This window comes from Eucyclogobius newberryi, unplaced genomic scaffold, assembly GCF_026437365.1.
Source record: "Eucyclogobius newberryi isolate DKJ021-1_F unplaced genomic scaffold, fEucNew1.0.hap1 SCAF_595, whole genome shotgun sequence".
Lineage (NCBI taxonomy): Eukaryota > Metazoa > Chordata > Actinopteri > Gobiiformes > Gobiidae > Eucyclogobius > Eucyclogobius newberryi.
Window position 1 is genome coordinate 1 of NW_027316273.1, and position 22,266 is coordinate 22,266.

Genomic DNA, 22,266 nt, shown 5'->3' on the forward strand with positions numbered 1-22,266 from the left:
CCTCCTTCTCCTTTTCTCCTCCTCCTCTTCTCCTCTCCTCCTCATCTTCTCATTCTCCTCCTTCTCCTCCTCCTCTGCTCCTCTCCTCTTCTTCTCCTCCTCCTCTTCTCCTCCTCCTCTCCCCTCTTCTTCTCCTCCTCCTCCTCTTCTCATCTTCCCCTCCTCCTCTTCCCCTCCTCCTCCTCCGCCTCCTCTTCTCCTCCTCTTCTCCCATCCTCCTCTTCTCCTTCTCCTCCTCTTCTCCTTCTCCTCCTCCTCTTCTCCCTCTCCTCCTCCTCCTCCTCTTCCTCTTCTCCTCCTCCTCTTCTCCTCCTCCTATTCTCCTTCTCTTCCTCTTCTCCTCCTCCTCTTCTCCTTCTCCTCTTCTCCTCCTTCTCTTCTCCTCTTCTCCTCCTCCTCTTCTCCCTCTCCTCCTCCTCCTCCTCTTCCTCTTCTCCTCCTCCTCTTCTCCTCCTCCTATTCTCCTTCTCTTCCTCTTCTCCTCCTCCTCCTTCTCCTTTTCTCCTCCTCCTCCTCTTCTCCCTCTCCTCCTCCTCCTCCTCTTCCTCTTCTCCTCCTCCTCTTCTCCTCCTCCTATTCTCCTTCTCTTCCTCTTCTCCTCCTCCTCCTTCTCCTTTTCTCCTCCTCCTCCTCTTCTCCTCTCCTCCTCCTCCTCTCCTCCTCTGTAGGACTCAGCTGGAGGACGTGAGGTCTGAAAACGCCGCTCTTCATGAGCGGGTGTCTCTGCTCCAACAGGAAGTGACGGCGCTGGAGGAGGAAGTGGATCGGAAACGGTCAGAATATTCATCTGGTCGTCTTCATTGGAATAGTTTTGTCTTTAGTTTGGTCTTAGTTTGGTCTTTAGATCTTTCCTTCATCGTCTTTGAAACGTTTGTATTTCACAGGAGGAAAACAGAACAGACGGAACGAGAACGAGAACGAATGAAAGAAGATCAGGAGCGACTGCACAAAGAGGTCTTTGTTTAGTCCTGGTTTAGACCTGGTTTAGACCTGGTTTAGACCTGGTTTAGTCCTGGTTTAGACCTGGTTCAGTCCTGGTTTAGACCTGGTTTAGACCTGGTTTAGTCCTAGTTTAGTCCTGGTTTAGTCCTGGTTTAGACCTGGTTTAGTCCTGGTTTAGACCTGGTTTAGACCTGGTTCAGTCCTGGTTTAGACCTGGTTTAGTCCTGGTTTAGTCCTGGTTTAGTCCTGGTTCAGTCCTGGTTTAGACCTGGTTTAGTCCTGGTTTAGTCCTGGTTTAGTCCTGGTTTAGACCTGGTTTAGTCCTGGTTTAGTCCTGGTTTAGTCCTGGTTTAGTCCTGGTTCAGTCCTGGTTTAGACCTGGTTCAGTCCTGGTTTAGACCTGGTTTAGTCCTGGTTTAGTCCTGGTTTAGTCCTGGTTTAGTCCTGGTTTAGTCTGGTTTAGTCTGGTTTAGTCCTGGTTTAGTCCTGGTTAAGACCTGGTTTAGTCCTGGTTTAGTCCTGGTTTAGTCCTGGTTTAGTCCTGGTTTAGTCTGGTTTAGTCTGGTTTAGTCCTGGTTTAGTCCTGGTTAAGACCTGGTTTAGTCCTGGTTTAGTCCTGGTTTAGTCTGGTTTAGTCCTGGTTTAGACCTGGTTTAGTCCTGGTTTAGTCCTGGTTCAGTCCTGGTTTAGACCTGGTTTAGTCCTGGTTTAGTCCTGGTTTAGTCCTGGTTTAGTCCTGGTTCAGTCCTGGTTTAGACCTGGTTTAGTCCTGGTTCAGTCCTGGTTTAGACCTGGTTTAGTCCTGGTTTAGTCCTGGTTTAGTCCTGGTTTAGTCCTGGTTTAGTCCTGGTTCAGTCCTGGTTTAGACCTGGTTTAGTCCTGGTTTAGTCCTGGTTTAGTCCTGGTTTAGACCTGGTTTAGTCCTGGTTTAGTCCTGGTTTAGTCCTGGTTTAGTCCTGGTTTAGTCCTGGTTTAGTCCTGGTTCAGTCCTGGTTTAGACCTGGTTCAGTCCTGGTTTAGACCTGGTTTAGTCCTGGTTTAGTCCTGGTTTAGTCCTGGTTTAGTCTGGTTTAGTCTGGTTTAGTCCTGGTTTAGTCCTGGTTAAGACCTGGTTTAGTCCTGGTTTAGTCCTGGTTTAGTCTGGTTTAGTCCTGGTTTAGACCTGGTTTAGTCCTGGTTTAGTCCTGGTTCAGTCCTGGTTTAGACCTGGTTTAGTCCTGGTTTAGTCCTGGTTTAGTCCTGGTTTAGTCCTGGTTTAGTCCTGGTTCAGTCCTGGTTTAGACCTGGTTTAGTCCTGGTTTAGTCCTGGTTTAGTCCTGGTTTAGTCCTGGTTTAGTCCTGGTTTAGTCCTGGTTCAGTCCTGGTTTAGACCTGGTTTAGTTCAAATTCTTAGTTGAAGCTCTAAATGTCATGTTCTAGTCTTGAGTCTGGTCCTGGTCTGGTTCTGGTCCTGGTCTTGACAGAACTCGGACCTTCGGAAGCAGATCCTGGACTTGAGCAGCAGAAATCTGGATCTGAGCGCCTCAAACGCAGATCTGAGCTCCAGGACCCGAGGAGACCAGGAGAACCTGGTCCTGGTCCAGGAGCGCCTCAAGTCCCTGAGCCGCGAGCAGGACCAGCACAGCGCCACCGTGAGTACCCCGAGCAGAGTCTGAGTCCTGGTCTGAGTCCTGGTCTGAGTCCTGGTCTGAGTCCTGGTCTGAGTCCTGGTCTGAGTCCTGGTCTGAGTCCTGGTCTGAGTCCTGGTCTGAGTCCTGGTCTGAGTCCTGGTCTGAGTCCTGGTCTGAGTCCTGGTCTGAGTCCTGGTCTGAGTCCTGGTCTGAGTCCTGGTCTGAGTCCTGGTCTGAGTCCTGGTCTGTCTCAGGTGCAGCATCTGAAGGAGGAACTGGTCCAAACAGAGAGAGACAAACAACAAAGACTGAACTCCTGGAACCAAGAGAAACATCTGCTGCAGACGGAGCTCGCCTCCTCCAAGACCAGGGTGAGTCCTGGTTTAGACCTGGTTTAGTCCTGATTTAGTCCTGGTTTAGACCTGGTTTAGACCTGGTTTAGTCCTGGTTTAGACCTGGTTTAGTCCTGATTTAGTCCTGGTTTAGACCTGGTTTAGACCTGGTGTAGACCTGGTTTAGACCTGGTTTAGACCTGGTTTAGACCTGGTTTAGACCTGGTTTAGTCCTGGTTTAGACCTGGTTTAGACCTGGTTTAGACCTGGTTTAGACCTGGTTTAGTCCTGGTTTAGACCTGGTTTAGTCCTGGTTTAGACCTGGTTTAGACCTGGTTTAGTCCTGGTTTAGTCCTGGTTTAGACCTGGTTTAGTCCTGGTTTAGTCCTGGTTTAGACCTGGTTTTGACCTGGTTTAGACCTGGTTTAGACCTGGTTTAGTCCTGGTTTAGTCCTGGTTTAGTCCTGGTTTAGTCCTAGTTTAGACCTGGTTTAGACCTGGTTTTGACCTGGTTTAGACCTGGTTTAGTCCTGGTTTAGTCCTGGTTTAGACCTGGTTTAGTCCTGGTTTAGTCCTGGTTTAGTCCTAGTTTAGACCTGGTTTAGTCCTGGTTTAGACCTGGTTTGGACCTGGTTTAGTCCTGGTTTAGTCCTGGTTTAGACCTGGTTTAGTCCTGGTTTAGACCTGCTTGAGTCCTGGTTTAGACCTGGTTTAGACCTGGTTTAGACCTGGTTTAGACCTGGTTTAGACCTGATTTAGTCCTGGTTTAGACCTGGTTTAGACCTGATTTAGTCCTGGTTTAGTCCTGGTTTAGTCCTGGTTTAGACCTGGTTTAGACCTGGTTTAGTCCTGGTTTAGTCCTGGTTTAGACCTGGTTTGGACCTGGTTTGGACCTGGTTTAGACCTGGTTTAGTCCTGGTTTAGACCTGGTTTAGACCTGGTTTAGACCTGGTTTAGACCTGGTTTAGTCCTGGTTTAGTCCTGGTTTGGACCTGGTTAGACCTGGTTTAGTCCTGGTTTAGACCTGGTTTAGACCTGGTTTAGTCCTGGTTTAGTCCTGGTTTAGTCCTGGTTTAGTCCTGGTTTAGTCCTGGTTTAGACCTGGTTTAGTCCTGGTTTAGTCCTGGTTTAGTCCTGGTTTAGACCTGGTTTAGAACTGGTTTAGACCTGGTTTAGACCTGGTTTAGTCCTGGTTTAGACCTGGTTTAGACCTGGTTTAGTCCTGGTTTAGACCTGGTTTAGACCTGGTTTAGTCCTGGTTTAGAGCTGGTTTAGACCCGGTTTAGACCCGGTTTAGACCCGGTTTAGTCCCGGTTTAGTCCCGATTTAGTCCTGGTTTAGACCTGATTTAGTCCTGGTTTAGACCTGGTTTAGTCCTGGTTTAGACCTGGTTTAGACCTGGTTTAGACCTGGTTTAGTCCTGGTTTAGACCTGGTTTAGACCTGGTTTAGTCCTGGTTTAGACCTGGTTTAGACCTGGTTTAGACCTGGTTTAGTCCTGGTTTAGTCCTGGTTTAGTCCTGGTTTAGACCTGGTTTAGACCTGGTTTAGACCTGGTTTAGTCCTGATTTAGACCTGGTTTAGACCTGGTTTAGACCTGGTTTAGTCCTGGTTTAGTCCTGGTTTAGTCCTGGTTTAGACCTGGTTTCGACCTGGTTTCGACCTGGTTTAGTCCTGGTTTAGTCCTGGTTTAGACCTGGTTTAGTCCTGGTTTAGACCTGGTTTAGTCCTGGTTTAGACCTGGTTTAGACCTGGTTTAGTCCTGGTTTAGTCCTGGTTTAGACCTGGTTTAGTCCTGGTTTAGACCTGGTTTAGTCCTGGTTTAGACCTGAAGTAGTCCTGGTTTAGACCTGGTTTAGACCTGGTTTAGACCTGGTTTAGACCTGGTTTAGTCCTGGTTTAGACCTGGTTTAGTCCTGGTTTAGTCCTGGTTTAGTCCTGGTTTAGACCTGGTTTAGTCCTGGTTTAGTCCTGGTTTAGACCTGGTTTCGACCTGGTTTAGACCTGGTTTAGTCCTGGTTTAGACCTGGTTTCGACCTGGTTTCGACCTGGTTTAGTCCTGGTTTAGTCCTGGTTTAGACCTGGTTTAGTCCTGGTTTAGACCTGGTTTAGTCCTGGTTTAGACCTGGTTTAGACCTGGTTTAGTCCTGGTTTAGTCCTGGTTTAGACCTGGTTTAGTCCTGGTTTAGACCTGGTTTAGTCCTGGTTTAGACCTGAAGTAGTCCTGGTTTAGACCTGGTTTAGACCTGGTTTAGACCTGGTTTAGACCTGGTTTAGACCTGGTTTAGTCCTGGTTTAGACCTGGTTTAGTCCTGGTTTAGTCCTGGTTTAGTCCTGGTTTAGACCTGGTTTAGTCCTGGTTTAGACCTGGTTTAGTCCTGGTTTAGACCTGGTTTAGTCCTGGTTTAGTCCTGGTTTAGACCTGGTTTAGACCTGGTTTAGACCTGGTTTAGTCCTGGTTTGGACCTGGTTTAGACCTGGTTTAGACCTGGTTTCGACCTGGTTTAGACCTGGTTTAGACCTGGTTTGGACCTGGTTTAGACCTGGTTTAGTCCTGGTTTAGACCTGGTTTAGTCCTGGTTTAGTCCTGGTTTAGTCCTGGTTTAGACCTGGTTTAGTCCTGGTTTAGACCTGGTTTAGACCTGGTTTAGACCTGGTTTAGTCCTGGTTTAGACCTGGTTTAGTCCTGGTTTAGACCTGGTTTAGTCCTGGTTTAGTCCTGGTTTAGTCCTGGTTTAGACCTGGTTTAGACCTTGTTTAGACCTGGTTTGGACCTGGTTTGGACCTGGTTTAGTCCTGAAGTAGTCCTTGTTTAGACCTGGTTTAGTCCTGGTTTAGTCCTGGTTTAGACCTGGTTTAGACCTGGTTTAGACCTGGTTTGGACCTGGTTTGGACCTGGTTTAGTCCTGAAGTAGTCCTTGTTTAGACCTGGTTTAGTCCTGGTTTAGACCTGGTTTAGACCTGGTTTAGTCCTGGTTTAGACCTGCTTTAGTCCTGGTTTAGACCTGAATTAGTCCTGGTTTAGACCTGGTTTAGTCCTGGTTTAGACCTGCTTGAGTCCTGGTTTAGACCTGATTTAGTCCTGGTTTAGACCTGATTTAGTCCTGGTTTAGACCTGGTTTAGACCTGGTTTAGACCTGATTTAGTCCTGGTTTAGACCTGGTTTGGACCTGGTTTAGTCCTGGTTTAGACCTGGTTTGGACCTGGTTTGGACCTGGTTTAGTCCTGAAGTAGTCCTTGTTTAGTCCTGGTTTAGACCTGGTTTAGTCCTGGTTTAGACCTGGTTTAGTCCTGGTTTAGACCTGCTTGAGTCCTGGTTTAGACCTGGTTTAGACCTGATTTAGTCCTGGTTTAGACCTGAATTAGTCCTGGTTTAGACCTGGTTTAGTCCTGGTTTAGACCTGGTTTAGACCTGGTTTAGACCTGGTTTGGACCTGGTTTAGACCTGGTTTGGACCTGGTTTAGACCTGGTTTAGACCTGGTTTAGACCTGGTTTAGACCTGGTTTAGACCTGGTTTAGTCCTGGTTTAGACCTGGTTTAGTCCTGGTTTGGACCTGGTTTAGACCTGGTTTAGACCTGGTTTAGTCCTGGTTTAGACCTGGTTTAGTCCTGGTTTAGTCCTGGTTTAGACCTGGTTTGGACCTGGTTTAGACCTGGTTTAGTCCTGGTTTAGACCTGGTTTAGTCCTGGTTTAGACCTGGTTTAGACCTGGTTTAGTCCTGGTTTAGACCTGGTTTGGACCTGGTTTAGACCTGGTTTAGTCCTGGTTTAGTCCTGGTTTAGTCCTGGTTTAGTCCTGGTTTAGACCTGGTTTCGACCTGGTTTCGACCTGGTTTAGTCCTGGTTTAGTCCTGGTTTAGACCTGGTTTAGACCTGGTTTAGACCTGGTTTAGTCCTGGTTTAGACCTGGTTTAGTCCTGGTTTAGACCTGAAGTAGTCCTGGTTTAGACCTGGTTTAGACCTGGTTTAGTCCTGAACTAGTCCTGAACTAGTCCTGGTTTAGACCTGGTTTAGACCTGGTTTAGACCTGGTTTAGTCCTGGTTTAGACCTGGTTTAGTCCTGGTTTAGTCCTGGTTTAGTCCTGGTTTAGACCTGGTTTAGTCCTGGTTTAGACCTGGTTTAGACCTGGTTTAGTCCTGGTTTAGACCTGGTTTAGTCCTGGTTTAGTCCTGGTTTAGACCTGGTTTAGACCTGGTTTAGACCTGGTTTAGACCTGGTTTAGACCTGGTTTAGTCCTGGTTTGGACCTGGTTTAGACCTGGTTTAGTCCTGGTTTAGACCTGGTTTCGACCTGGTTTAGACCTGGTTTAGACCTGGTTTAGACCTGGTTTAGTCCTGGTTTAGACCTGGTTTAGTCCTGGTTTAGACCTGGTTTAGTCCTGGTTTAGACCTGGTTTAGTCCTGGTTTAGACCTGGTTTAGACCTGGTTTAGTCCTGGTTTAGTCCTGGTTTAGACCTGGTTTAGTCCTGGTTTAGACCTGGTTTAGTCCTGGTTTAGTCCTGGTTTAGTCCTGGTTTAGACCTGGTTTAGACCTTGTTTAGACCTGGTTTAGTCCTGGTTTAGACCTGATTTAGTCCTGGTTTAGACCTGGTTTAGACCTGGTTCATATCCAGTTTGTCCTGCAGGTGGAGCTGTTGAATGCATCTCTGAAGTCTCTAGAGTTGGAGGCGGAGTCGCTTCGGGCGCAGCTACAGTCGACCAATCAGGAGACTCTGAACCACAAACAGGAAGTGACACAAGCACAGAGGAGACTGCAGGAGGCGCACCACAAGGTCAGTCCTGGTTCCCACCTGGTTCTGACCTGGTTCTGACCTGGTTCCCACCTGGTTCTGACCTGGTTCTGACCTGGTTCCCACCTGGTTCTGACCTGGTTCTGACCTGGTTCTGGTCCGGCTCAGGTGGAGGAGCTGGAGTCCAATTTCAGGAAGTTCCTCGCAGAGAAAGAGGAAGTGATATCATCGTTGGAGGCGGAGCTACAGCAGCTGCGAGTCACAAACCAGGAACTAGAGTCAAAGGTCAGATCCTCCCCCGAAACCTCCCATTGGAATGTCCATCTGAGTTCAGTTTAGAGCCGATGGTTCATGTGTCGATGGTTCATGTGTCGATGGTTCATGTGTCGGTGGTTCATGTGTTGATGGTTCATGTGTTGATGGTTCTTGTGTTGATGGTTCATGTGTCGATGGTTCATGTGCCGGTGGTTCATGTGTTGGTGGTTCATGTGTCGATGGTTCATGTGTCGGTGGTTCATGTGTCGATGGTTCATGTGTCGATGGTTCATGTGTCGGTGGTTCATGTGCCGGTGGTTCATGTGTTGATGGTTCATGTGTTGGTGGTTCATGTGTCGATGGTTCATGTGTCGGTGGTTCATGTGTCGATGGTTCATGTGTCGATGGTTCATGTGCCGGTGGTTCATGTGTCGGTGGTTCATGTGTCGGTGGTTCATGTGTTGATGGTTCATGTGTTGATGGTTCATGTGTCGGTGGTTCATGTGTTGGTGGTTCATTTGTCGATGGTTCATGTTTTGATGGTTCTTGTGTTGATGGTTCATGTGTCGGTGGTTCATGTGTCGATGGTTCATGTTTTGATGGTTCTTGTGTTGATGGTTCATGTGTCGGTGGTTCATGTGTCGATGGTTCATGTGTCGATGGTTCATTTGTCGATGGTTCATGTGTCGATGGTTCATGTGTCGATGGTTCATTTGTCGATGGTTCATGTTTTGATGGTTTTTGTGTTGATGGTTCATGTGTCGATGGTTCATGTGTCGATGGTTCATGTGTCGATGGTTCATTTGTCGATGGTTCATGTTTTGATGGTTCTTGTGTTGATGGTTCATGTGTCGGTGGTTCATGTGTCGATGGTTCATGTTTTGATGGTTCTTGTGTTGATGGTTCATGTGTCGGTGGTTCATGTGTCGATGGTTCATGTGTTGATGGTTCATGTGTTGATGGTTCATGTGTTGATGGTTCATGTGTTGATGGTTCATGTGCCGGTGGTTCATGTGTTGATGGTTCATGTGTTGGTGGTTCATGTGTCAGTGGTTCATGTGTTGATGGTTCATGTGTTGATGGTTCATGTGTTGATGGTTCATGTGCCGGTGGTTCATGTGTTGATGGTTCATGTGTTGGTGGTTCATGTGTCGGTGGTTCATGTGTCGATGGTTCATGTGTCGATGGTTCATGTGTCGATGGTTCATGTGTCGATGGTTCATGTGTTGATGGTTCATGTGTCGATGGTTCATTTGTCGATGGTTCATGTGTCGGTGGTTCATGTGTCGGTGGTTCATCTGTTGATGGTTCATGTGTCGGTGGTTCATCTGTTGATGGTTCATGTGTCGGTGGTTCATGTGTCGGTGGTTCATCTGTTGATGGTTCATGTGTCGGTGGTTCATCTGTTGATGGTTCATGTGTCGGTGGTTCATGTGTCGATGGTTCATGTGTCGATGGTTAATTTGTCGATGGTTCATGTGTTGGTGGTTCATGTGTTGGTGGTTCATGTGTCGATGGTTCATTTGTCGATGGTTCATGTTTTGATGGTTTTTGTGTTAATGGTTCATGTGTCGGTGGTTCATGTGTCGGTGGTTCATGTGTCGGTGGTTCATGTGTTGATGGTTCATGTGTTGATGGTTCATGTGTCGATGGTTCATGTGTCGGTGGTTCATGTGTTGATGGTTCATGTGTCGATGGTTCATGTGTCGATGGTTCATGTGTCGATGGTTAATTTGTCGATGGTTCATGTGTTGGTGGTTCATGTGTTGGTGGTTCATGTGTCGATGGTTCATTTGTCGATGGTTCATGTTTTGATGGTTTTTGTGTTAATGGTTCATGTGTCGGTGGTTCATGTGTCGGTGGTTCATGTGTCGGTGGTTCATGTGTTGATGGTTCATGTGTTGATGGTTCATGTGTCGATGGTTCATGTGTCGGTGGTTCATGTGTTGATGGTTCATGTGTTGATGGTTCATGTGTCGGTGGTTCATGTGTCGGTGGTTCATGTGTTGATGGTTCATGTGTTGATGGTTCTTGTGTTGATGGTTCATGTGTCGATGGTTCATGTGCCGGTGGTTCATGTGTCGGTGGTTCATGTGTCGGTGGTTCATCTGTTGATGGTTCATCTGTTGATGGTTCATGTGTCGGTGGTTCATCTGTTGATGGTTCATGTGTCGGTGGTTCATCTGTTGATGGTTCATGGGTCGGTGGTTCATGTGTTGATGGTTCATGTGTCGATGGTTCATGTTTTGATGGTTTTTGTGTCGGTGGTTCATGTGTCGGTGGTTCATGTGTCGATGGTTCATGTGTTGATGGTTCATGTGTCGATGGTTCATGTGTTAATGGTTCATGTGTCGGTGGTTCATGTGTCGGTGGTTCATGTGTCGATGGTTCATGTGTTGATGGTTCATGTGTCGATGGTTCATGTGTCGGTGGTTCATTTGTCGATGGTTCATGTTTTGATGGTTTTTGTGTTGATGGTTCATGTGTCGATGGTTCATGTGTCGATGGTTCATGTGTCGATGGTTCATTTGTCGATGGTTCATGTTTTGATGGTTCTTGTGTTGATGGTTCATGTGTCGGTGGTTCATGTGTCGATGGTTCATGTTTTGATGGTTCTTGTGTTGATGGTTCATGTGTCGGTGGTTCATGTGTCGATGGTTCATGTGTTGATGGTTCATGTGTTGATGGTTCATGTGTCGGTGGTTCATGTGTCGATGGTTCATTTGTCAATGGTTCATGTGTCGATGGTTCATGTGTCGATGGTTCATTTGTCGATGGTTCATGTTTTGATGGTTTTTGTGTTGATGGTTCATGTGTCGATGGTTCATGTGTCGATGGTTCATTTGTCGATGGTTCATGTTTTGATGGTTCTTGTGTTGATGGTTCATGTGTCGGTGGTTCATGTGTCGATGGTTCATGTTTTGATGGTTCTTGTGTTGATGGTTCATGTATCGGTGGTTCATGTGTCGATGGTTCATGTGTTGATGGTTCATGTGTTGATGGTTCATGTGTCGGTGGTTCATGTGTTGATGGTTCATGTGTCGGTGGTTCATGTGTCGGTGGTTCATGTGTTGATGGTTCATGTGTTGATGGTTCATGTGCCGGTGGTTCATGTGTTGATGGTTCATGTGTTGGTGGTTCATGTGTCGGTGGTTCATGTGTCGATGGTTCATGTGTTGATGGTTCATGTGTTGATGGTTCATGTGCCGGTGGTTCATGTGTTGATGGTTCATGTGTTGGTGGTTCATGTGTCGATGGTTCATGTGTCGATGGTTCATGTGTCGATGGTTCATGTGTCGATGGTTCATGTGTCGATGGTTCATGTGTTGATGGTTCATGTGTCGATGGTTCATTTGTCGATGGTTCATGTGTCGGTGGTTCATGTGTCGGTGGTTCATCTGTTGATGGTTCATGTGTCGGTGGTTCATCTGTTGATGGTTCATGTGTCGGTGGTTCATGTGTCGGTGGTTCATCTGTTGATGGTTCATGTGTCGGTGGTTCATGTGTCGGTGGTTCATGTGTCGGTGGTTCATCTGTTGATGGTTCATGTGTCGGTGGTTTATGTGGTTCATGTGTTGATGGTTCATGTGTCGGTGGTTCATGTATTGATGGTTCATGTGTCGGTGGTTCATCTGTTGATGGTTCATGTGTCGGTGGTTCATGTGGTTCATGTGTTGATGGTTCATGTGTCGGTGGTTCATCTGTTGATGGTTCATCTGTTGATGGTTCATGTGTCGGTGGTTCATCTGTTGATGGTTCATGTGTCGGTGGTTCATGTGTCGGTGGTTCATCTGTTGATGGTTCATGTGTCGGTGGTTCATGTGGTTCATGTGTTGATGGTTCATGTGTCGGTGGTTCATCTGTTGATGGTTCATGTGTCGGTGGTTCATGTGTCGGTGGTTCATGTGGTTCATGTGTTGGTGGTTCATGTGTCGATGGTTCATTTGTCGATGGTTCATGTTTTGATGGTTTTTGTGTTAATGGTTCATGTGTCGGTGGTTCATGTGTCGGTGGTTCATGTGTCGGTGGTTCATGTGTTGATGGTTCTTGTGTTGATGGTTCATGTGTCGATGGTTCATGTGCCGGTGGTTCATGTGTCGGTGGTTCATGTGTCGATGGTTCATGCGTCGGTGGTTCATGTGTCGGTGGTTCATCTGTTGATGGTTCATGTGTCGGTGGTTCATCTGTTGATGGTTCATGTGTCGGTGGTTCATCTGTTGATTGTTCATGGGTCGGTTGTTCATGTGTTGATGGTTCATGTGTCGATGGTTCATGTTTTGATGGTTTTTGTGTTAATGGTTCATGTGTCGGTGGTTCATGTGTCGGTGGTTCATGTGTCGATGGTTCATGTGTTGATGGTTCATGTGTCGATGGTTCATGTGTCGATGGTTCATTTGTCGATGGTTCATGTTTTGATGGTTTTTGTGTTGATGGTTCATGTGTCGATGGTTCATGTGTCGATGGTTCATGTGTCGATGGTTCATTTGTCGATGGTTCATGTTTTGATGGTTCTTGTGTTGATGGTTCATGTGTCGGTGGTTCATGTGTCGATGGTTCATGTTTTGATGGTTCTTGTGTTGATGGTTCATGTGTCGGTGGTTCATGTGTCGATGGTTCATGTGTTGATGGTTCATGTGTTGATGGTTCATGTGTCGGTGGTTCATGTGTCGATGGTTCATGTGTCGATGGTTCATTTGTCGATGGTTCATGTGTCGATGGTTCATGTGTCGATGGTTCATTTGTCGATGGTTCATGTTTTGATGGTTTTTGTGTTGATGGTTCATGTGTCGATGGTTCATGTGTCGATGGTTCATGTGTCGATGGTTCATTTGTCGATGGTTCATGTTTTGATGGTTCTTGTGTTGATGGTTCATGTGTCGGTGGTTCATGTGTCGATGGTTCATGTTTTTATGGTTCTTGTGTTGATGGTTCATGTATCGGTGGTTCATGTGTCGATGGTTCATGTGTTGATGGTTCATGTGTTGATGGTTCATGTGCCGGTGGTTCATGTGTTGATGGTTCATGTGTTGGTGGTTCATGTGTCGGTGGTTCATGTGTTGATGGTTCATGTGTTGATGGTTCATGTGTTGATGGTTCATGTGCCGGTGGTTCATGTGTTGATGGTTCATGTGTCGGTGGTTCATGTGTCGATGGTTCTTGTGTCGATGGTTCATGTGTCGATGGTTCATGTGTTGATGGTTCATGTGTCGATGGTTCATTTGTCGATGGTTCATGTTTTGATGGTTCTTGTGTTGATGGTTCTTGTGTTGATGGTTCATGTGTTGGTGGTTCATGTGCCGGTGGTTCATGTGTCGATGGTTCATGTGTTGATGGTTCATGTGTCGATGGTTCATGTGTCGATGGTTCATGTGTCGATGGTTCATTTGTCGATGGTTCATGTGTCGATGGTTCATGTGTCGGTGGTTCATGTGTCGGTGGTTCATGTGTTGATGGTTCATCTGTTGATGGTTCATGTGTCGGTGGTTCATGTGTTGATGGTTCATGTGTCGGTGGTTCATCTGTTGATGGTTCATCTGTTGATGGTTCATGTGTCGGTGGTTCATGTGTTGATGGTTCATGTGTTGATGGTTCATGTGTCGATGGTTCATGTGTCGGTGGTTCATATGTCGGTGGTTCATGTGTTGATGGTTCATGTGCCGGTGGTTCATGTGTTGATGGTTCATGTGTCGATGGTTCATGTGTCGATGGTTCATGTGTCGATGGTTAATTTGTCGATGGTTCATGCGTCGGTGGTTCATGCGTCGGTGGTTCATGTGTCGGTGGTTCATGTGTCGGTGGTTCATCTGTTGATGGTTCATCTGTTGATGGTTCATGTGTCGGTGGTTCATCTGTTGATGGTTCATGTGTCGGTGGTTCATCTGTTGATGGTTCATGGGTCGGTGGTTCATGTGTTGATGGTTCATGTGTTGATGGTTCATGTGTCGGTGGTTCATCTGTTGATGGTTCATGTGTCGGTGGTTCATGTGTTGATGGTTCATGTGTCGGTGGTTCATCTGTTGATGGTTCATGTGTCGGTGGTTCATCTGTTGATGGTTCATGTGTCGGTGGTTCATCTGTTGATGGTTCATGTGTCGGTGGTTCATGTGTTGATGGTTCATGTGTCGGTGGTTCATCTGTTGATGGTTCATGTGTCGGTGGTTCATCTGTTGATGGTTCATGTGTCGATGGTTCATGTGTCGGTGGTTCATCTGTTGATGGTTCATGTGTTGGTGGTTCATCTGTTGATGGTTCATGTGTCGGTGGTTCATGTGTCGGTGGTTCATGTGTTGATGGTTCATGTGTCGGTGGTTCATCTGTTGATGGTTCATGTGTCGGTGGTTCATCTGTTGATGGTTCATGTGTTGATGGTTCATGTGTCGGTGGTTCATCTGTTGATGGTTCATGTGTCGGTGGTTCATCTGTTGATGGTTCATGTGTTGATGGTTCATGTGTCGGTGGTTCATCTGTTGATGGTTCATGTGTCGGTGGTTCATCTGTTGATGGTTCATGTGTCGGTGGTTCATGTGTTGATGGTTCATGTGTCGGTGGTTCATCTGTTGATGGTTCATGTGTCGGTGGTTCATCTGTTGATGGTTCATGTGTCGATGGTTCATGTGTCGGTGGTTCATGTGTTGATGGTTCATGTGTCGGTGGTTCATGTGTCGGTGGTTCATGTGTTGATGGTTCATGTGTCGGTGGTTCATCTGTTGATGGTTCATGTGTCGGTGGTTCATCTGTTGATGGTTCATGTGTTGATGGTTCATGTGTCGGTGGTTCATCTGTTGATGGTTCATGTGTCGGTGGTTCATCTGTTGATGGTTCATGTGTTGATGGTTCATGTGTCGGTGGTTCATCTGTTGATGGTTCATGTGTCGGTGGTTCATCTGTTGATGGTTCATGTGTCGGTGGTTCATGTGTTGATGGTTCATGTGTCGGTGGTTCATCTGTTGATGGTTCATGTGTCGGTGGTTCATCTGTTGATGGTTCATGTGTCGGTGGTTCATCTGTTGATGGTTCATGTGTCGGTGGTTCATCTGTTGATGGTTCATGTGTCGATGGTTCATGTGTCGGTGGTTCATCTGTTGATGGTTCATGTGTCGGTGGTTCATCTGTTGATGGTTCATGTGTCGGTGGTTCATCTGTTGATGGTTCATGTGTTGATGGTTCATGTGTCGGTGGTTCATCTGTTGATGGTTCATGTGTCGGTGGTTCATGTGTCGGTGGTTCATGTGTTGATGGTTCATGTGTCGGTGGTTCATCTGTTGATGGTTCATGTGTCGGTGGTTCATCTGTTGATGGTTCATGTGTTGATGGTTCATGTGTCGGTGGTTCATCTGTTGATGGTTCATGTGTCGGTGGTTCATGTGTTGATGGTTCATGTGTCGGTGGTTCATCTGTTGATGGTTCATGTGTCGGTGGTTCATCTGTTGATGGTTCATGTGTCGGTGGTTCATCTGTTGATGGTTCATGTGTCGATGGTTCATGTGTCGGTGGTTCATCTGTTGATGGTTCATGTGTCGGTGGTTCATGTGTCGGTGGTTCATGCGTCGGTGGTTCATGTGTCGGTGGTTCATGTGTTGATGGTTCATGTGTCGGTGGTTCATGTGTCGATGGTTCTTGTGTCGATGGTTCATGTGTCGATGGTTCATGTGTTGATGGTTCATGTGTCGATGGTTCATTTGTCGATGGTTCATGTTTTGATGGTTCTTGTGTTGATGGTTCTTGTGTTGATGGTTCATGTGTTGGTGGTTCATGTGCCGGTGGTTCATGTGTCGATGGTTCATGTGTTGATGGTTCATGTGTCGATGGTTCATGTGTCGATGGTTCATGTGTCGATGGTTCATTTGTCGATGGTTCATGTGTCGATGGTTCATGTGTCGGTGGTTCATGTGTCGGTGGTTCATGTGTTGATGGTTCATCTGTTGATGGTTCATGTGTCGGTGGTTCATGTGTTGATGGTTCATGTGTCGGTGGTTCATCTGTTGATGGTTCATCTGTTGATGGTTCATGTGTCGGTGGTTCATGTGTTGATGGTTCATGTGTTGATGGTTCATGTGTCGATGGTTCATGTGTCGGTGGTTCATATGTCGGTGGTTCATGTGTTGATGGTTCATGTGCCGGTGGTTCATGTGTTGATGGTTCATGTGTCGATGGTTCATGTGTCGATGGTTCATGTGTCGATGGTTAATTTGTCGATGGTTCATGCGTCGGTGGTTCATGCGTCGGTGGTTCATGTGTCGGTGGTTCATGTGTCGGTGGTTCATCTGTTGATGGTTCATCTGTTGATGGTTCATGTGTCGGTGGTTCATCTGTTGATGGTTCATGTGTCGGTGGTTCATCTGTTGATGGTTCATGGGTCGGTGGTTCATGTGTTGATGGTTCATGTGTTGATGGTTCATGTGTCGGTGGTTCATCTGTTGATGGTTCATGTGTCGGTGGTTCATGTGTTGATGGTTCATGTGTCGGTGGTTCATCTGTTGATGGTTCATGTGTCGGTGGTTCATCTGTTGATGGTTCATGTGTCGGTGGTTCATCTGTTGATGGTTCATGTGTCGGTGGTTCATGTGTTGATGGTTCATGTGTCGGTGGTTCATCTGTTGATGGTTCATGTGTCGGTGGTTCATCTGTTGATGGTTCATGTGTCGATGGTTCATGTGTCGGTGGTTCATCTGTTGATGGTTCATGTGTTGGTGGTTCATCTGTTGATGGTTCATGTGTCGGTGGTTCATGTGTCGGTGGTTCATGTGTTGATGGTTCATGTGTCGGTGGTTCATCTGTTGATGGTTCATGTGTCGGTGGTTCATCTGTTGATGGTTCATGTGTTGATGGTTCATGTGTCGGTGGTTCATCTGTTGATGGTTCATGTGTCGGTGGTTCATCTGTTGATGGTTCATGTGTTGATGGTTCATGTGTCGGTGGTTCATCTGTTGATGGTTCATGTGTCGGTGGTTCATCTGTTGATGGTTCATGTGTCGGTGGTTCATGTGTTGATGGTTCATGTGTCGGTGGTTCATCTGTTGATGGTTCATGTGTCGGTGGTTCATCTGTTGATGGTTCATGTGTCGATGGTTCATGTGTCGGTGGTTCATGTGTTGATGGTTCATGTGTCGGTGGTTCATGTGTCGGTGGTTCATGTGTTGATGGTTCATGTGTCGGTGGTTCATCTGTTGATGGTTCATGTGTCGGTGGTTCATCTGTTGATGGTTCATGTGTTGATGGTTCATGTGTCGGTGGTTCATCTGTTGATGGTTCATGTGTCGGTGGTTCATCTGTTGATGGTTCATGTGTTGATGGTTCATGTGTCGGTGGTTCATCTGTTGATGGTTCATGTGTCGGTGGTTCATCTGTTGATGGTTCATGTGTCGGTGGTTCATGTGTTGATGGTTCATGTGTCGGTGGTTCATCTGTTGATGGTTCATGTGTCGGTGGTTCATCTGTTGATGGTTCATGTGTCGGTGGTTCATCTGTTGATGGTTCATGTGTCGGTGGTTCATCTGTTGATGGTTCATGTGTCGATGGTTCATGTGTCGGTGGTTCATCTGTTGATGGTTCATGTGTCGGTGGTTCATCTGTTGATGGTTCATGTGTCGGTGGTTCATCTGTTGATGGTTCATGTGTTGATGGTTCATGTGTCGGTGGTTCATCTGTTGATGGTTCATGTGTCGGTGGTTCATGTGTCGGTGGTTCATGTGTTGATGGTTCATGTGTCGGTGGTTCATCTGTTGATGGTTCATGTGTCGGTGGTTCATCTGTTGATGGTTCATGTGTTGATGGTTCATGTGTCGGTGGTTCATCTGTTGATGGTTCATGTGTCGGTGGTTCATGTGTTGATGGTTCATGTGTCGGTGGTTCATCTGTTGATGGTTCATGTGTCGGTGGTTCATCTGTTGATGGTTCATGTGTCGGTGGTTCATCTGTTGATGGTTCATGTGTCGATGGTTCATGTGTCGGTGGTTCATCTGTTGATGGTTCATGTGTCGGTGGTTCATGTGTCGGTGGTTCATGCGTCGGTGGTTCATGTGTCGGTGGTTCATCTGTTGATGGTTCATGTGTCGGTGGTTCATCTGTTGATGGTTCATGTGTCGGTGGTTCATCTGTTGATTGTTCATGGGTCGGTTGTTCATGTGTTGATGGTTCATGTGTCGATGGTTCATGTTTTGATGGTTTTTGTGTTAATGGTTCATGTGTCGGTGGTTCATGTGTCGGTGGTTCATGTGTCGATGGTTCATGTGTTGATGGTTCATGTGTCGATGGTTCATGTGTCGATGGTTCATTTGTCGATGGTTCATGTTTTGATGGTTTTTGTGTTGATGGTTCATGTGTCGATGGTTCATGTGTCGATGGTTCATGTGTCGATGGTTCATTTGTCGATGGTTCATGTTTTGATGGTTCTTGTGTTGATGGTTCATGTGTCGGTGGTTCATGTGTCGATGGTTCATGTTTTGATGGTTCTTGTGTTGATGGTTCATGTGTCGGTGGTTCATGTGTCGATGGTTCATGTGTTGATGGTTCATGTGTTGATGGTTCATGTGTCGGTGGTTCATGTGTCGATGGTTCATGTGTCGATGGTTCATTTGTCGATGGTTCATGTGTCGATGGTTCATGTGTCGATGGTTCATTTGTCGATGGTTCATGTTTTGATGGTTTTTGTGTTGATGGTTCATGTGTCGATGGTTCATGTGTCGATGGTTCATGTGTCGATGGTTCATTTGTCGATGGTTCATGTTTTGATGGTTCTTGTGTTGATGGTTCATGTGTCGGTGGTTCATGTGTCGATGGTTCATGTTTTTATGGTTCTTGTGTTGATGGTTCATGTATCGATGGTTCATGTGTCGATGGTTCATGTGTTGATGGTTCATGTGTTGATGGTTCATGTGCCGGTGGTTCATGTGTTGATGGTTCATGTGTTGGTGGTTCATGTGTCGGTGGTTCATGTGTTGATGGTTCATGTGTTGATGGTTCATGTGTTGATGGTTCATGTGCCGGTGGTTCATGTGTTGATGGTTCATGTGTCGGTGGTTCATGTGTCGATGGTTCTTGTGTCGATGGTTCATGTGTCGATGGTTCATGTGTTGATGGTTCATGTGTCGATGGTTCATTTGTCGATGGTTCATGTTTTGATGGTTCTTGTGTTGATGGTTCATGTGTTGGTGGTTCATTTGTCGGTGGTTCATGTGTCGATGGTTCATGTGTTGATGGTTCATGTGTCGATGGTTCATGTGTCGATGGTTCATTTGTCGATGGTTCATGTGTCGATGGTTCATGTGTCGATGGTTCATGTGTCGATGGTTAATTTGTCGATGGTTCATGCGTCGGTGGTTCATGCGTCGGTGGTTCATGTGTCGGTGGTTCATGTGTCGGTGGTTCATCTGTTGATGGTTCATCTGTTGATGGTTCATGTGTCGGTGGTTCATCTGTTGATGGTTCATGTGTCGGTGGTTCATCTGTTGATGGTTCATGGGTCGGTGGTTCATGTGTTGATGGTTCATGTGTTGATGGTTCATGTGTCGGTGGTTCATCTGTTGATGGTTCATGTGTCGGTGGTTCATGTGTTGATGGTTCATGTGTCGGTGGTTCATCTGTTGATGGTTCATGTGTCGGTGGTTCATCTGTTGATGGTTCATGTGTCGGTGGTTCATCTGTTGATGGTTCATGTGTCGGTGGTTCATGTGTTGATGGTTCATGTGTCGGTGGTTCATCTGTTGATGGTTCATGTGTCGGTGGTTCATCTGTTGATGGTTCATGTGTCGATGGTTCATGTGTCGGTGGTTCATCTGTTGATGGTTCATGTGTTGGTGGTTCATCTGTTGATGGTTCATGTGTCGGTGGTTCATGTGTCGGTGGTTCATGTGTTGATGGTTCATGTGTCGGTGGTTCATCTGTTGATGGTTCATGTGTCGGTGGTTCATCTGTTGATGGTTCATGTGTTGATGGTTCATGTGTCGGTGGTTCATCTGTTGATGGTTCATGTGTCGGTGGTTCATCTGTTGATGGTTCATGTGTTGATGGTTCATGTGTCGGTGGTTCATCTGTTGATGGTTCATGTGTCGGTGGTTCATCTGTTGATGGTTCATGTGTCGGTGGTTCATGTGTTGATGGTTCATGTGTCGGTGGTTCATCTGTTGATGGTTCATGTGTCGGTGGTTCATCTGTTGATGGTTCATGTGTCGATGGTTCATGTGTCGGTGGTTCATGTGTTGATGGTTCATGTGTCGGTGGTTCATGTGTCGGTGGTTCATGTGTTGATGGTTCATGTGTCGGTGGTTCATCTGTTGATGGTTCATGTGTCGGTGGTTCATCTGTTGATGGTTCATGTGTTGATGGTTCATGTGTCGGTGGTTCATCTGTTGATGGTTCATGTGTCGGTGGTTCATCTGTTGATGGTTCATGTGTTGATGGTTCATGTGTCGGTGGTTCATCTGTTGATGGTTCATGTGTCGGTGGTTCATCTGTTGATGGTTCATGTGTCGGTGGTTCATCTGTTGATGGTTCATGTGTCGGTGGTTCATCTGTTGATGGTTCATGTGTCGGTGGTTCATCTGTTGATGGTTCATGTGTCGATGGTTCATGTGTCGGTGGTTCATCTGTTGATGGTTCATGTGTCGGTGGTTCATCTGTTGATGGTTCATGTGTCGGTGGTTCATCTGTTGATGGTTCATGTGTTGATGGTTCATGTGTCGGTGGTTCATCTGTTGATGGTTCATGTGTCGGTGGTTCATGTGTCGGTGGTTCATGTGTTGATGGTTCATGTGTCGGTGGTTCATCTGTTGATGGTTCATGTGTCGGTGGTTCATCTGTTGATGGTTCATGTGTTGATGGTTCATGTGTCGGTGGTTCATCTGTTGATGGTTCATGTGTCGGTGGTTCATGTGTTGATGGTTCATGTGTCGGTGGTTCATCTGTTGATGGTTCATGTGTCGGTGGTTCATCTGTTGATGGTTCATGTGTTGATGGTTCATGTGTCGGTGGTTCATCTGTTGATGGTTCATGTGTTGATGGTTCATGTGTTGATGGTTCATGTGTCGGTGGTTCATCTGTTGATGGTTCATGTGTCGGTGGTTCATCTGTTGATGGTTCATGTGTTGATGGTTCATGTGTCGGTGGTTCATCTGTTGATGGTTCATGTGTCGGTGGTTCATCTGTTGATGGTTCATGTGTTGATGGTTCATGTGTCGGTGGTTCATCTGTTGATGGTTCATGTGTCGGTGGTTCATCTGTTGATGGTTCATGTGTTGATGGTTCATGTGTCGGTGGTTCATCTGTTGATGGTTCATGTGTCGGTGGTTCATCTGTTGATGGTTCATGTGTTGATGGTTCATGTGTCGGTGGTTCATCTGTTGATGGTTCATGTGTCGGTGGTTCATCTGTTGATGGTTCATGTGTTGATGGTTCATGTGTCGGTGGTTCATGCGTTGGTGGTTCATAACGTGCTAACATGCTAACGAGCTAACAAGCTAGCTTCTTTTCTGTTTGTTTTGGTTCCAGGTCCATGAAGTCCAGGTCGAGAACCAACAGATCCAGAACCTGAACCATCAACAGCTGGAGCTCAGGACCCAACTGGACCAGTTAGAGACCGCCAAGACCCAGGCCCAGGACCAGGTCAGGACCAGGACTGACCCAGGAGTGACCCAGGAGTGACCCTTGACCTCTTGTTCCAGGCGCTCCGGGCAGACACGGCCCTGAGTCTGGTCCAGGCTCAGCACCTGCGTCAGATCCATCAGATCCAGAGCGAGTCCAGAACCAGGACCAGGGAAGAACTGGACTCTGCTCTGACCGAGCTGCAGGACGAACGAGAGCGGAGAGAGAGAGCGGAGGCGGAGCTAAGAGAGCGAGGGAGGGGCGAGCGACAGGTGAGAGAGACAAACATGCTAGCTGCTGTGCTAACCGCGGTGCTAACGTGTGTTCAGGCTCAGGTGGAGGAGGGCGTGGCTTTGCTGCAGCAGAGAACTGAAGATCTGGAAACTCAACTGAAGGCCACACGCAGCCTGCTCCAGGAGAAGGTCCAGCAGCTCAAGGACCAGGTGAGACCAGACGGACCACAGGGGACGGAGACCCGGGGGAGACGGAGACCCGGGGGAGACGGAGACCCGGGGGAGACGGAGACCCCGGGGGAGACGGAGACCCCGGGGGAGACCAGTCCTAAACCTGTTCTTGTTCCGTCTCTGTTGCAGATGAGTCGCGGGGCCCACAGCGGGGCCCTCGTGCAGCAGCTGTACCTGGAGAACTCTGAACTGCAGGGGGCGCTGCAGGTGACGGAGCAGCGCCACAGACACGCCCAGAAGAAGAGCCAGGTCCTCGAGTCCAGAGTCCAGGCCTTGAACCAGGTCCTGCGCCAGCTGGTGCCCCACGCCCTGTCCTAGACCCCGCCCTGTCCTAGACCCCCACGCCCTGTCCTA

General features: G+C 47.2%; 1 protein-coding gene across 1 annotated transcript; it reads left to right on the plus strand.

Annotated features, from left to right (window-relative positions):
- Positions 1-2,405: 2,405 nt before the first annotated feature.
- LOC140346357 (uncharacterized) lies at positions 2,406-22,259 on the plus strand (the record flags this gene model as incomplete). Its single annotated transcript, XM_072432365.1, has 8 exons — positions 2,406-2,573; positions 2,807-2,923; positions 7,460-7,657; positions 7,784-7,900; positions 21,356-21,469; positions 21,529-21,720; positions 21,778-21,891; positions 22,042-22,259. Coding segments are annotated over 8 exons (1,209 nt in total), but the record flags the coding sequence as incomplete, so codon positions are not given.
- Between the last annotated feature and the right edge of the window lie 7 nt (positions 22,260-22,266).